At 53.0% G+C, this 13,105-nt stretch overlaps 1 protein-coding gene across 1 annotated transcript in view; it reads left to right on the top strand.

Moving 5' to 3' along the window:
* Window positions 1-10,782: 10,782 nt before the first annotated feature.
* CXCL16 (C-X-C motif chemokine ligand 16) overlaps window positions 10,783-13,105 on the top strand; it is a 156,203-nt gene continuing 153,880 nt past the window's right edge. Inside the window, exons 1-2 of the mRNA XM_077470492.1 lie at window positions 10,783-10,920; window positions 12,628-12,774. Coding sequence (XP_077326618.1) covers window positions 12,717-12,774 — 58 coding nt within the window. The 5' untranslated portion in view covers window positions 10,783-10,920; window positions 12,628-12,716. The remainder of the gene's footprint in view (window positions 10,921-12,627; window positions 12,775-13,105) is intronic.

A 13,105-nucleotide genomic window follows, 5' to 3' on the forward strand; every position in this document is an offset into this window, starting at 1 on the left:
ATATCAAAGGACTTGTCATTTGGTAAAAGCAGTATTAAATCCAAAGCCAGAAATGTAATATATTGCAGATTACCAACCATTACATATGGTGGCTGCATTCGTTTTCATCTGATGATCTGCCCAGTAACACCATACCTCCCAACTGTCCCTGATTTTGAGGGACTGTCCCTGATTTGGAGCAATATCCCTCTTTCCCCCTCATTTGTCCCTCATTTTGGTCTGATCTATATAGTTGTATATAAAATGCACTTTTTATCTTTCAAAAATTGTTTCCCAGTGCTGAACCTTTCATCCAAATTATAAATGGCTACATTTGTAAATTTTAACGTGGTTGTTAACCCTTACAAACCACTACACGGTTAAGGAGATATTTACTAAAAGACAGGCACTGCTGTCTACGGGACTTGCGCCGTAGACAGCGGCGCGCAGGCGCACTATCGCCGTTAGCAGCATGCCGCTGCTAGCGGCGCTATGCCATTAGTGGCGGCTTCCATGCGCATTCGCGGGAGGGACGTCATCGGTGCTCCGGCGCTGTGAGTGGCCGGAGCAGCGATACCCGGAAGAAGATGGATGCTCCGTGCTACAGGGAACAGCAGTGACATCGCTGGCTCCTGTGTCAGGTAAGTGACACATAATGGGCTACTATGCGATGCATAGTAGCCCATTATGCTTTACCTTTGCAGGGAGACAAAGAAGTAGTAAACCCATCAGGGTTTACTTCCTCTTTAAAAGCCAATATAAAGGAAAAGTACTGGTAAAAAAAAGTCCCTTGTGGATTTAACCGCTTCAGCCCTTGAAGATTTTACCCCCTTCCTGATCAGACCACTTTTTGCGATTCGGCACTGCGTCGCTTTAACTGACAATTGCGCGGTCCAGCGACGTTGTACCCAAACAAAATTGACGTCCTTTTTTTCCTAAAAATTTCTTTTGGTGGTATTTGATCACCTCTGCGGTTTTTATTTTTTTCAATATAAACAAAAAAATAGCGACAATTTTGAAAAAACGCAATATTTTTTACTTTTTGCTATAATAAATATCCCCCAAAATACATTAAAAAAAATATTTTCCCTCAGTTTAGGCCAATATTTATTCTTCTACATATTTTTGGTAAAAAAAATTGCAATAAGTCTATATTGATTGGTTTGTGCAAAAGTTATAGTGTCTACAAAATAGGGGATCGCTTTATGGCATTTTTATTATTCATTTGTTTTTATTAGTAATGGCGGCGATCTGTGATTTTTATTGTGACATTATGACGGACACATCAGACACTTTTGACACTATTTTTGGACCATTGTCATTTATACAGCGATCCATGCTATAAAATTAACTAGGGGTTGATGAAGGGGCTAAGTGTGTCCTAGGGAGGGATTCTAACTGTGGGGGGATTGGCTTCCAGTCACATGAGAGCGATCACTGCTCCCAATGCCAGGAAGCAGTAGATCTCTGTCATGACACAAGGCAGAATGGGGAAATTACCCATTCTGTGGCTCCGTGACACGATTGCCCGGAGACCGCCGGACATCGAGTCCACCAGTCCCCCGGGCACGGTCACGCTGTACGAGCACGCCTGCTATCCCCACCTCTTAAAGGGGACGTACTGGTATGCCCATTTGCCCACTGCTGCCATTGTGTCGATGTATATCGGCGTGCAGTGGTGGGCAAGTGGTTAATTAACCGTTTTGGTTAACTCTCCTTTAAGGGGGTGTGGCAGGGGGCATGTCCCATCATGCATGCATCGTTAAAAAAGAATGGCAGCGTTTGTAGAGGTGAACATCTTTGGAAGAGGGTGGCAGTGTTTGTAGAGGTGAACATCATTGGAAGAGGGTGGCAGTGGTTGTAGAGGTGAGCACCGTTGGAAGAGGGCGGCAGCGGTTGTAGAGGGGAGCATTGTTGAAAGAGGGTGGCAGCGGTTGTAGGGGTGAGCATCATTGAAAAAGGATAGTGGCTTTGTAGAGGTAAACATCGTTGGAAGAGAATGGCAGCGGTTGTAGAGGTGAGCATCATTGGAAGAGGGTGGCAGCGGTTGTAGTGGTGAGCATCACTGGAAGAGGGCAGCATCGGTTGTAGTGGTCAGCATTGTGGCAGCGGTTGTAGAAGTGAACATCGGGCAGCGGTTGTAGAGGAGAGCATCGTTAGAAGAGGGTGGCAGCGGTTGTAGAGGTGAGCATCATTGGAAGAGGGTGGCAGCGGTTGTAGAGGTGAGCATTGTTGGAAGAGGGTGGCAGAAGTTGCAGAGGTGAACATCATTGGAAGATGGTGGCATCGGTTGTAGTGGTGAGCATCACTGGAAGAGGGCAGCATCGGTTGTAGTGGTCAGCATTGTGGCAGCGGTTGTAGAAGTGAACATCGGGCTGCGGTTGTAGAGGAGAGCATCGTTAGAAGAGGGTGGCAGTGGTTGTAGAGGCGAGCATCATTGGAAGAGGGTGGCAGCGGTTGTAGTGGTCAGCATTGTGGCAGCAGTTGTAGAAGTGAACATCGGGCAGCGGTTGTAGAGGAGAGCATCATTGGAAGAGGGTGGCAGCGGTTGTAGAGGTGAGCATTGTTGGAAGAGGGTGACAGCGGTTGTAGAGGTGAGCATCATTGGAAGATGGTGGCAGCGGTTGTAGAGGTGAGCATTGATGGAAGAGGGTGGCAGCGGTTGTAGAGGTGAACATTGTTGGAAGAGGGTGGCAGCAGTTGTAGAGGTGAGAATCATTGGAAGAGGGTGGCAGCGGTTGTAGAGGTGAGCATCATTGGAAGATGGTGGCAGCGGTTGTAGAGGTGAACATTGTTGGAAGAGGGTGGCAGCGGTTGTAGAGGTGAGCATGCATTGATGGAAGAGGGTGGCAGCGGTTGTAGAGGTGAACATTGTTGGAAGAGGGTGGCAGCAGTTGTAGAGGTGAGAATCATTGGAAGAGGGTGGCAGCGGTTGTAGAGGTGAGCATCATTGGAAGATGGTGGCAGCGGTTGTAGAGGTGAACATTGTTGGAAGAGGGTGGCAGCGGTTGTAGAGGTGAGCATGCATTGATGGAAGAGGGTGGCAGCGGTTGTAGAGGTGAACATTGTTGGAAGAGGGTGGCAGCGGTTGTAGAGGTGAGCATTGATGGAAGAGGGTGGCAGCGGTTGTAGAGGTGAACATTGTTGGAAGAGGGTGGCAGCAGTTGTAGAGGTGAGAATAATTGGAAGAGGGTGGCAGCGGTTGTAGAGGTGAGCATCATTGGAAGATGGTGGCAGCGGTTGTAGAGGTGAACATTGTGGAAGAGGGTGGCAGCGGTTGTAGTGGTGAGAATCATTGGAAGAGGGTGGCAGCGGTTGTAGAGGTGAGCATTGTTAGAAGAGGGTGGCAGCGGTTGTAGAGGTGAACATTGCTGGAAGAGGGTGGCAGCAGTTGTAGTGGTGAGCATCGAGGTTCAAATGGAAGGAGGAAAAGCCAGAGGATATCCTTTTGCTCACGCGTTGTAGAACACTTGAACAAAGTCTCTGCCACAGACTTGATGTAACTGAAGGATATAGATAAATTTAGAGAGCTATCATATGGTACCAGTATCTCGCAGCCGGTCCGGCGATAACGTATGAGTGTAGATCCACTTAGTGTCCTTCAACTGAGCCTCCAGGCTCCTTCTGAGAAGCCAGCCTTATGCGTGGCCTTCTCCTGAAGAGTCCTCCCCTGGCTGCTTCTCCAGTTGCTGGGCCTCTCCACAGATGAGACGGCACTGGACCACCTTTGAATCCTCCTCTAAGTTACTTTTTCTCTGGCTAGCCAGCCCTGAGACTCGGAATTGGATGGATCCTCACCCCAGGCCATGATGGCCATGGGGGCTGGTCAGGAGGACCATGACTAGTGTAGTCTGAATGTTCCCCTTATACTATTCCTTATCTATTAGAAACGAGACCACACCATAGGTTGGAGTAAACTGGCCACAACAGCCTTTATTAAACATAACTCAAAATTACTCCAATAACTTGTAAATATGAAAATATATAAATATATAAATATATATAAATATATAAATATAAATAACTTTATTAACATTAAACCACATTTCAATTAACATTAACTGCCCATTCTGGTGATCTCTGACGGTGACCACACTTAAACCAATACCCAATCACTGCGGTACACCTGACCAACTTCCCAAAGGCCTCCACCTGTGACCGGTCGGAGACAACTTCCGCCAGTGAACATAACCGTATTCCCTCCAACGTTCAGGAATACCCAGAGGGGCCGATCGTTAGATGAGCCCCCCACACCCTCAGATCCCTTCTGAGTACCTGTCTACCGTCAGAAACCACCAGAAGACACACCGCCACAGCCCGAAAGGGTGACCCCCTCAACCTTGAGGGCCGCCCCACACCCGAAGAGCTTTCTGTATGCCCTCCTGTAAGCCAAAGGACCAGAGGTCAATCCCCACATCCGATAGATGAACGCCATCCCGCCTAAGATAAAGCCCAACATTAACCTCCAATTCCCTGTGTCTCACCACAATGCCCCCGTTCTGCACTACAAACCGCCCAACAACCTTATTAACCCTAATCCTAGTTTTCTCAAGGCTGGCTAAAGACCTGGCCCCCCGCCACACCGTTCTGGCCACAATGTCCGACCACACCAAAATGGTGCCCGGGAAAAGGACTCGCATGCGCAACACATCAGCCTTGATATCCGCCAAAATGTCCTTCACTTTCCGAACTCCCAGGTCATTGCCCCCCGCATGAACAACCAGCACATCCGGGGGCCTATCCCTCAAAGCGAAGCGCTCCACCTCCCTCATGACACGCTCCCACCTCATGCCCGGGAAACCCAACCACATCACCCTGGCCACCTCCCTGGGGATACCCAATTGCCTGCCTGCTGGTAGAGAATCACCTCTCCTGGCCCCCCAGCAGACGTACGAATGCCCCAGGATCCAAACGAGGCGTTGAGAACCTCCATCTGGAATGAAAACAAGGGAAATAACACAACAACCAAAGGAATGTAAACAAGCACAGTCCTCCCCCCCATAAATCCCACAGCAAACAACCCCCAGCCGCACCCTCCTTACCCCAGTAGCAACTGCGGCCGGACATAGGACCGGAACCTCCGGGACTCCCATCTACCAATCCGGCGAACCACCGCCTCCTCCAGCCCACATCGAGCCGCTTCCGTGGCCGCCCCAATCCGAAAAGAGTGGGACGCGTAGTCCCGCTCATCCAAACCCACCGCCCTCAGGCATTGCCGAAAGACCGACACAAACTGAAAACGGGATAGAAAAGAGCCCTCCTCGTGCACCAAAAAGGGGCCCGCCCCCACAGGCCGTACCGCCCGGAAAGCCCGTACTGCCGCCACCGGGCACACCACCGAGCCCGGCAGGGCGAGCAGCGTAATCGCTACTCCCTTGCCCCGTTGATCAGTCTTAGACCTACGCAACCGTATACTCACCCGATCCGCAACCACCTGCACATCCTGATCCAACAGACCACCAGCCACCCGTTTTGAGCGACACACCAACTCCCCAATCCTAAAAGCCCCATAAAACGCCAACGAAAACGCCGCCGTAAACAGAACGGTCTCGTAAGCAGACGAGCAAACGTCCACCAGCCGAGAACAAATTGCCACCAAATTGTCAAATGACACCGGCCGGCGCGCATCCCTACCCGTCCAACCCCTCCTGTACCCCTTCAACGTTTGCCTAACCCAAAAATCCTTCGTCCCGTCCGGCTCCCCCCACAGTTTAAACAAAAAGGCCAACCCCGCCAGCTTCCGCTCAATAGACGCGGGAGACAGGCCCGTCTCAATGTTCCGGGCAACCCAGTACAATACCACCCAGCGCCGGTCGGAGCCCCGACCGGCCACTCCAACCTCCCGCAGGAACGCCCACCATTCCGCCCACACTCTAGAATAGGCGGACCATGTAGCCTCACTCAACGACCTTTTTAACCAACCTGCGGCGATTCCAAGGGAAGTTCCCACATCCACCCGGGGCATGGCGCCCCCGACTCCTCCGCTCCCGGCGCCAGCTGCCGGAACTTGTCCCACTGAAAACGAGAGAGCGAGTCAGCCAAAGAATTCTCCACCCCAGGTATGTGCACAGCATAAACGTAAACATTGAGCCGCAAACAGCGAAAGACCAGGTGTCGCAGCAGCCGGATGACCGGGGGGGAGGAAGCAGTCATCCGATTGAGGACCTGGACCACCCCCATGTTATCGCAATTGATGCGCAACTTCAAATTACGAAACTCCGCCCCTCACAGCTCCAATGCCACCACTATCGGGAACAATTCTAGCAAAACCAAATTGCCCAACAACCCCGCAACATCCCAGGAGCGTGGCCAAGGTTCCGCACTCCACCGACCCCGGAAAAATGCCCCATAACCCGTTGAGCCAGCCGCGTCAGTAACCAACTCCACATCGAAGTTGCTCACTGGCCCCGCCATCCACATAGCCCGCCCATTATACGACTCCAAAAATTCATGCCAAGCCCGCAGGTCCTCCCGGTGTTCCCTTCGCAAACGCACAAAGTGGGTAGGGGCGGTCACCCCGGCAGTGGCCCCCGACAGCCGTCGGCAGAACACACGGCCCATAGGGATGATCCGGCAAGCGAAATTCAGCTTGCCCAACAGGGACTGCAGGGCCCGAAGCTGAACCTTCGGCCGGCCCAGCATGCCTGCCACCTCCGCCTGTAGATCCCGTAATTTATTCTCTGGCAAGCGACACTCCATTGCCATAGAATCAATCACTATTCCCAAAAAACTCAATTCCGTCACCGGGCCTTCCGTCTTATCCCCCGCCAACGGCACCCCGAACCTGCCCGCAATGTGCTGCAACGTGGACAGAAGAATCGCACACACATTGGAGGCAGGCGGGCCCACGCACAGAAAGTCATCCAAATAGTGGATGACCGACTCCAGGCCCGAAACATCTCTCACCACCCATTCCAAAAACGAACTAAAAGCTTCAAAATAGGCGCATGAAATGGAACAACCCATGGGCAGGCACAAGTCCACATAAAACTTGCCCCGCCAATGGCATCCCAACAGCCGGAAGCTGTCCGGGTGGACCGGCAGAAGGCGAAACGCCGATTCCACATCCGCCTTGGCCATGAGAGCCCCACGACCATACCGCCTGACCCACCGTACCGCCGCGTCAAAAGACGTGTAGGAAACCGTACACGCCTCCGGATCAATTAAATCATTGACCGACCCCCCTTTCGGGAAAGACAGGTGATGAATCAAGCGAAACTTCCCCGGCTCCTTCTTAGGAACTACACCCAACGGGGAGACCACCAGGTCCCCCCACGGCTGCACTTCGAAAGGCCCACCCATCCGGCCCAGCGCCACCTCTTTACCCAATTTTTCATCCACAACCCCCGGGTGATCTAAAGCCGATCGCAAATTCCTGGCCAACGGCGGCACCTCTCCCAAAGAACAGGGAATCCTAAAACCGTCCCGAAAACCCAGAATCAACCCACGCGCCGCAGCCCCATCCGGATACCTATTTAGGAAAGGAAGCATCCTTCCCAGGTTCACCGGCGTCATCCCTTTTGTGACCGGCGGCACTGGCACGCTGACCTTTTTTGAAACAGCGAGACAGGGGGTGGGTGCCGCCGCACCCGGAGCACTCATGCTTGAAACGGCACGCGCCTCCGAATTTACAAGCCCCTTCATTAAAGGGCCAGCACACCCCCCACTTCTTTCCGGCCGGCAGTCCCGAGGAAGACGCACTCCCGCCCCCCCCCTGAAGAAACGGAGTGGGCGCCCGCGGAGCAGACATAAGCCTCATCCAGAGGCTTATGTCCTTGTGATCCCACCGCAGGTCAGCCCGCACCGCCTTACGCTGACGAAACTGCTCATCATAGCGCAGCCAAGCCAGCCCTCCATATACACGGTGAGCCTCCCCAATCGCGTCCAGGTAACAAAATAACGCCGAGCAATGCTCGGGGTTCTTTTCCCCTATCACGCTAGCCAAGATAGCGAACGCCTGAAGCCAATTCGCAAATGTGCGCGGGATCAGCCGATACCTACGCTTTTCCTCGTCGTCCTTCTTGGAACTGTCCGGCTTAACCCTGTCCAAATTAAATTTCTCGAGGGGGAGCAAGGAGAAAATCTCTACATACTCACCCTTGCCGATCTTGTCCCGCACCTCCTGCTTCAAATGCGCCCCCAACGGGCCTTCGAAACAAACATAGACTTCGCACCGGGCAGCATCCGCGATCCTAACCAGGTCAGAACGCGCCCCCGGGTCCGCGGGCACCGGGGGGACCCCCGAGCCCACAGCCCCCGCATCCATGCTCCCCGACACCGCAGCAGGCGGTGCATCCCACGCAGGAATGACCTCCGCCCCCCCGGCCCCCCCCACAGTACCCATCCAGGGGGCCACCTGAGGCGACCCGGAGCCCCCAGCAAACTTACCAACCAGGGCCTGCAGCCCCCCCAATAGCTCCTGCAACTGACCTGACGGCCCCCCCGGGGCCACAGGCCCCGCCCCCTGCGCTGAACCTGCCGCAACCCCCACCAAGACGTCCCGGGATCCCGTGGGCACCGCACCCCCCTGCGCCGCCCCCATCAGATCCCGCAAGGCATCCGCCAGCAACGTAGACTCCCGCAACTTACCCGGGCCCCCAGGGGCCTCGGCGACCGGTACCGGTCCGGGTGCAGAAAAGGACCCCTCCTCCTCCTGGGACAGCTCGCTCTCCGAACCGACCTCTCCCGTGCGCACCGGGGACGCAGCAATCCCCCTGTGCTCCGCGCGGTCCATCCGGTCCCTGCGATCCGGGACTGCAGGCAATGTCCTCCTCCCCCCGCCGCCCCCGGCATGCCGGCGTCTAAAACCAGCCCTGCCAGGCACCTTGGCAGCCGTCTGCGACCCCCCCTCCCCCCCCTCCAGCACGCGACCCCCCCGGAGCGCCCCCCTCCCCCCCACCGCGCGGATGCTGGCCCCAGACCCAGCATGCCGCAGATCCCCCGCCACGTGCTCCCCCCCTTGGCCAGCCGACCCAGAGCCATCCACACTCCCCCCCACCTCCACCGGGCCCCGTGCGGTCCCGGCGCCATCTCCATGCGGCCGCGAAGCCCCGCCCCCCTCCGTTCGGCGGCGCAACGACCGCCCGGACCGGGGGGAGCCGACAACCTGTCGTTTCGCCGGGGGGACCGATCGGTCCACCCCCGGGCTCCGGGAGTCACGAGGCGGCCGAGGAGTAGGCCCAGGAGAAAAACGCGCCGGAGGCCGAGACCTCCGCGCGCGCAGTGGAACCTCACCTGTCCCGCCGCCGTCCACATCGCCATCCGTCAGGTCACCCACACGTTCCCGCAGCCAGTCCGCACCGTGCACCTCCGCCGCCCGTCGAAGCCGCGCGAAGAGTCCCTCGAGGTCCGCCATAGCAGAGGAGCAGCGAAAAAACTGCCTCCTCTGTGTCACACTGTGCTCCGAATGATTCCTTAAAGCCACACCTCTCCCTTTTATGTGACCCCTCCCCTACACTGAACTTGTTTCCTGCAAACCTTTTCCTGAACTCCACCCATAAAGCTTAACCCTCTGTGTCCCTCATCCACACTGTCATGTCCAGCACTCCTTATATCATTGCATTCTTAATCCGTGCTTCTCTGGACCAAACTGACAGAAAGATCTTCTGGACCGGAATCCAGAAGCACGTCATGTCAGTACCTTAAATACCCTTTCCCAGAATGCACAGCAAGATGACACTCCCACTGGGTTGGTTCAGAGAAATAATGGCACTCAATACGCCTAGTTAGACTGCTTTCTCACACTTGCCAGTGGCGACAGCGACACCTGTGGCCAAGGAGGACTCAATCCAGCTAGACTGGCAATGAAACCACAATTTGGCATAATTAGCCCTAAAACCCAACTGTGATTTTAGGAACTTTAAATTGAAAAAAAAAACACATAGCTGGTGCTCATCAGGAGCCTGCGCTACATTTATATTTACCTTGTGGTATATTTGGCCACTACTAATACTGTTATATATATATATATATATATATATATATATATATTGCATATATTTCATTTTCACTTTTTGCTCTTTGTCTCTGGCTGCTGTATATATAGATCTTTTCACTTTTTCACAGCGCGCTAATCCTTTTTTTGATATTTTGATGTACTGATGATTACACTTAGCACTGGATGCTTGTGTATTATCCTCAGCAGCCATTTTCATTAAAGCAGTATTAAACACAAAAGCAAACATTTATTATATTGCAGTTTACCAATTCTTAGATGTGGGAGCTGCATTAGTTTTTTTTTTTTTAGGCTTTCCTTCCTTTGTGGTCTGCCCAGTAAGTCTGCTGTTTTTTTTTAACAGAACAAGCTGTCTTGCAGATGTAGAAGTAAGAATATTCTGACAATATTCTGACATTTACCACTAGCAGGGTTTTTACAAGGATCAGCTTCTATTAATTTATGTAAATCCTTTATCCCAAAAGGAAAAAAGCCTGTTACTGTAACTGATTATAAAGTGTTAGCTGGAGTTTGGCTTCAGTTTGTTAGTGTCTCTAAATCTGCTAGTACATCTAACACTGCCCTCCCCCAGATTAACAAAGCTGTTGTCCAAAGGTGCCTCCTGTGCTTCTTCATCCAGAGTGGAGGCACTCTACTACAGGAGGTGTGTTACTGGCCAGATCACCAGGTGAAAACAGAAGACAAAAGAAAACAAATGCAGCTGTCTCATCTAATGACTGATAAGCTGCAATATATAAAAAATTTGGTTTTGGAATTTTTGACTTTGCTCCTATAAATATATAAGATGAGAGAGTGCTGTGTGATCTTCCTCCTCTGTACAGTCGGTCATATGATGATGGAAAGATAATTATACATACATGGTGACGTATGATGGGAAAGTCCAGGCAAAAGTGAAACTAAATCTTTTTTCAGGAAGAGAATGAAGACTGACTAATGTGTGGAGAGTTCTCAATGAGCCCAGAGAGGAGAGGAGCTCAGAGACAGAGGTAAGGAGGGGGAGAGGTACAGAGAATGAGACACTAGACAGAGACTAAGAGGGAGAGAGATAGAGGGCGGAGAGGGAGAGATAGGGGGGAGAGAGAGGGAGAGAGACAGAGAGAGCGAGAGAGAGGGGAGAGAGAGGAACACTGACATGGAGAGATACGGAGAATGAGACACTGAGAGAGACAGAGACTAAGAGGGAGAGAGGGAGAGGGGGAGGGGGGAGAGAGGGAGAGAGAGAGGGAGAGAGGGGGAGGGGGAGAGAGGGGGGAGGGAGGGGAGAGAGAGGGAGAGGGACAGAGAGAGAGGGAGAGGGACAGAGAGAGAGGGGAAGAGAGAGGGAGAGAGACAGAGAGAGAGAGGGGGTTTAGAGAGGGAGAAAGGGGGTCGAGAGAGGGGGAGGGGGAGAGCGGGGAGAGAGAGAGGGAGATAGAGAGGGGGGAGAGAGGGAGAGAGAGAGAGACTGAGAGAGGGGTCGGGAGAGAGAGAGGGAGAGAGACAGAGAGAGAGGAGGGAGAGAGGGACACTGACATGGAGAGGTACGGAGAATGAGACACGAGAGAGACAGAGACTAAGAAGGAGAGAGAGGGAGAGAGAGGGAGAGAGAGATTGAGGGGGGAGAGAGAAAGGGAGATAGAGAGGGGGGAGAGGGGGGAGAGAGAGAGAGGGAGAGAGGAAGAGAGATGGGAGAGGGAGAGGGAGAGAGAGGGATAGACCAAGAGGGAGAGGGGGAGAGAGAGAGGGAGAGAGAGGGAGAGGGATAGACGGAGAGAGAGGGAGATAGAGGGTGAGACAGAGAGAGGGGGAAACCGAGAGGAAGAGACAGAGAGAGAGGGACACTGACATGGAGAGGTACAGAGAATAAGACACCGAGAGAGATGGGGAGAGGGAGAGACTGAGAGAGAGAGGGAGAGAGAGAGGGGATAGAGAGGGAGAGAGAAAGAGGGGAGAGAGAGAGAGTAGAGAGATGGGAGACAGGGAGGAAGAGAGAGATAGAGGGGGAGAGGGGAGAGATAGGGGGAGACCGAGAGGGAGAGACAGAGAGGGAGAGACCAAGAGGGAGAGAGGGGGAGGGAGAGACAGAGAGAGAGGGAGAGACAGAGAGAGGGGGAGACCGAGAGGGAGAGACAGAGAGAGGGGGAGACCGAGAGGGAGAGACAGAGAGGGAGAGAGGGGGGAGAGAGAGAAGGAGAGACATAGAGAGAGATAGAGGGAGAGACAGAGAGAGAGAGAAGGAGAGAAGAGAGGGAGAGAAGGAGACTAAGAGGGAGAGGGTGGAGAGAGACAGAGAGAGAGGGGAGATAGAGAGAGAGAGGGAAGGAGAGACAGAGAGGGGAGAGAGAGGGGGAAGAGAGAGGGGGAGAGAGGGAGAGACAGAGAGGGAGGGAGGAGAGAGGGAGAGACAGAGAGAGAGAGGGGGGGAGACTGAGAGGGGGAGAGAGAGACAGAGGGAGAGACCGAGAGGGAGAGGGGGACACACTGAGAGGGAGAGAGAGGGAGACTGAGAGGGAGAGTGAGGTAAATAGAGAGGATGAGAGAGATGGGAAAAGGAGACTGAAAAAGATAGAGGGAAGAGTGAGAGAGTATATAAGTAACTTGAGGGAGAAGCAGGGAGTCACAGAGAAAGTGCCATGGGAAATGGGACAAACAACCAAGAATCTTAAAAAAGTTCATATATCTGATATAAGTATCTTTGGACTTCCTTACTACAGAGTTCCGCACACCGAACTATCTAGAGGCATGTGACACTGGAATATACCCACATTGTGTACATTTAGTGTACAGTGGATGGTGTACTACCATGTGGAATCAACCGTTGGTCCCGCTGTTCCTGGCACTGGTGCTGATTCCAGATCCCGGTATGTAAATGAGTGCAAAAAGTGCAAGACACAGTAGATATCTTTATTGTCGAGTTTGTGTGTGTGTGTGTGTGTGTGTGTGTGTGTGTGTGTGTGTGTGTGTGTGTGTGTGTGTGTGTGTGTGTGTGTGTGTGTGTGTGTGTGTGTGTGTGTGTGTGTGTGTGTGTGTGTGTGTGTGTGTGTGTGTGTTTTTTTTTTTCCAAGTATACACTGAGAGCTGAAAGTTACAGAGGTGGTCTAAAGCTGCCCATAGGCATTAGAGTACAGTCCCCGGTCATCAGTCATATAAGAAAAAGTGGGGCTCCCCTAGAACTGCAAGGGTAAAATATAT

This window comes from Lithobates pipiens, unplaced genomic scaffold (genome assembly GCF_037356315.1).
Source record: "Lithobates pipiens isolate NorthernLeopardFrog02 unplaced genomic scaffold, aLitPip1_a1.2 Scaffold_8, whole genome shotgun sequence".
Taxonomy (NCBI): Eukaryota; Metazoa; Chordata; class Amphibia; order Anura; family Ranidae; genus Lithobates; species Lithobates pipiens.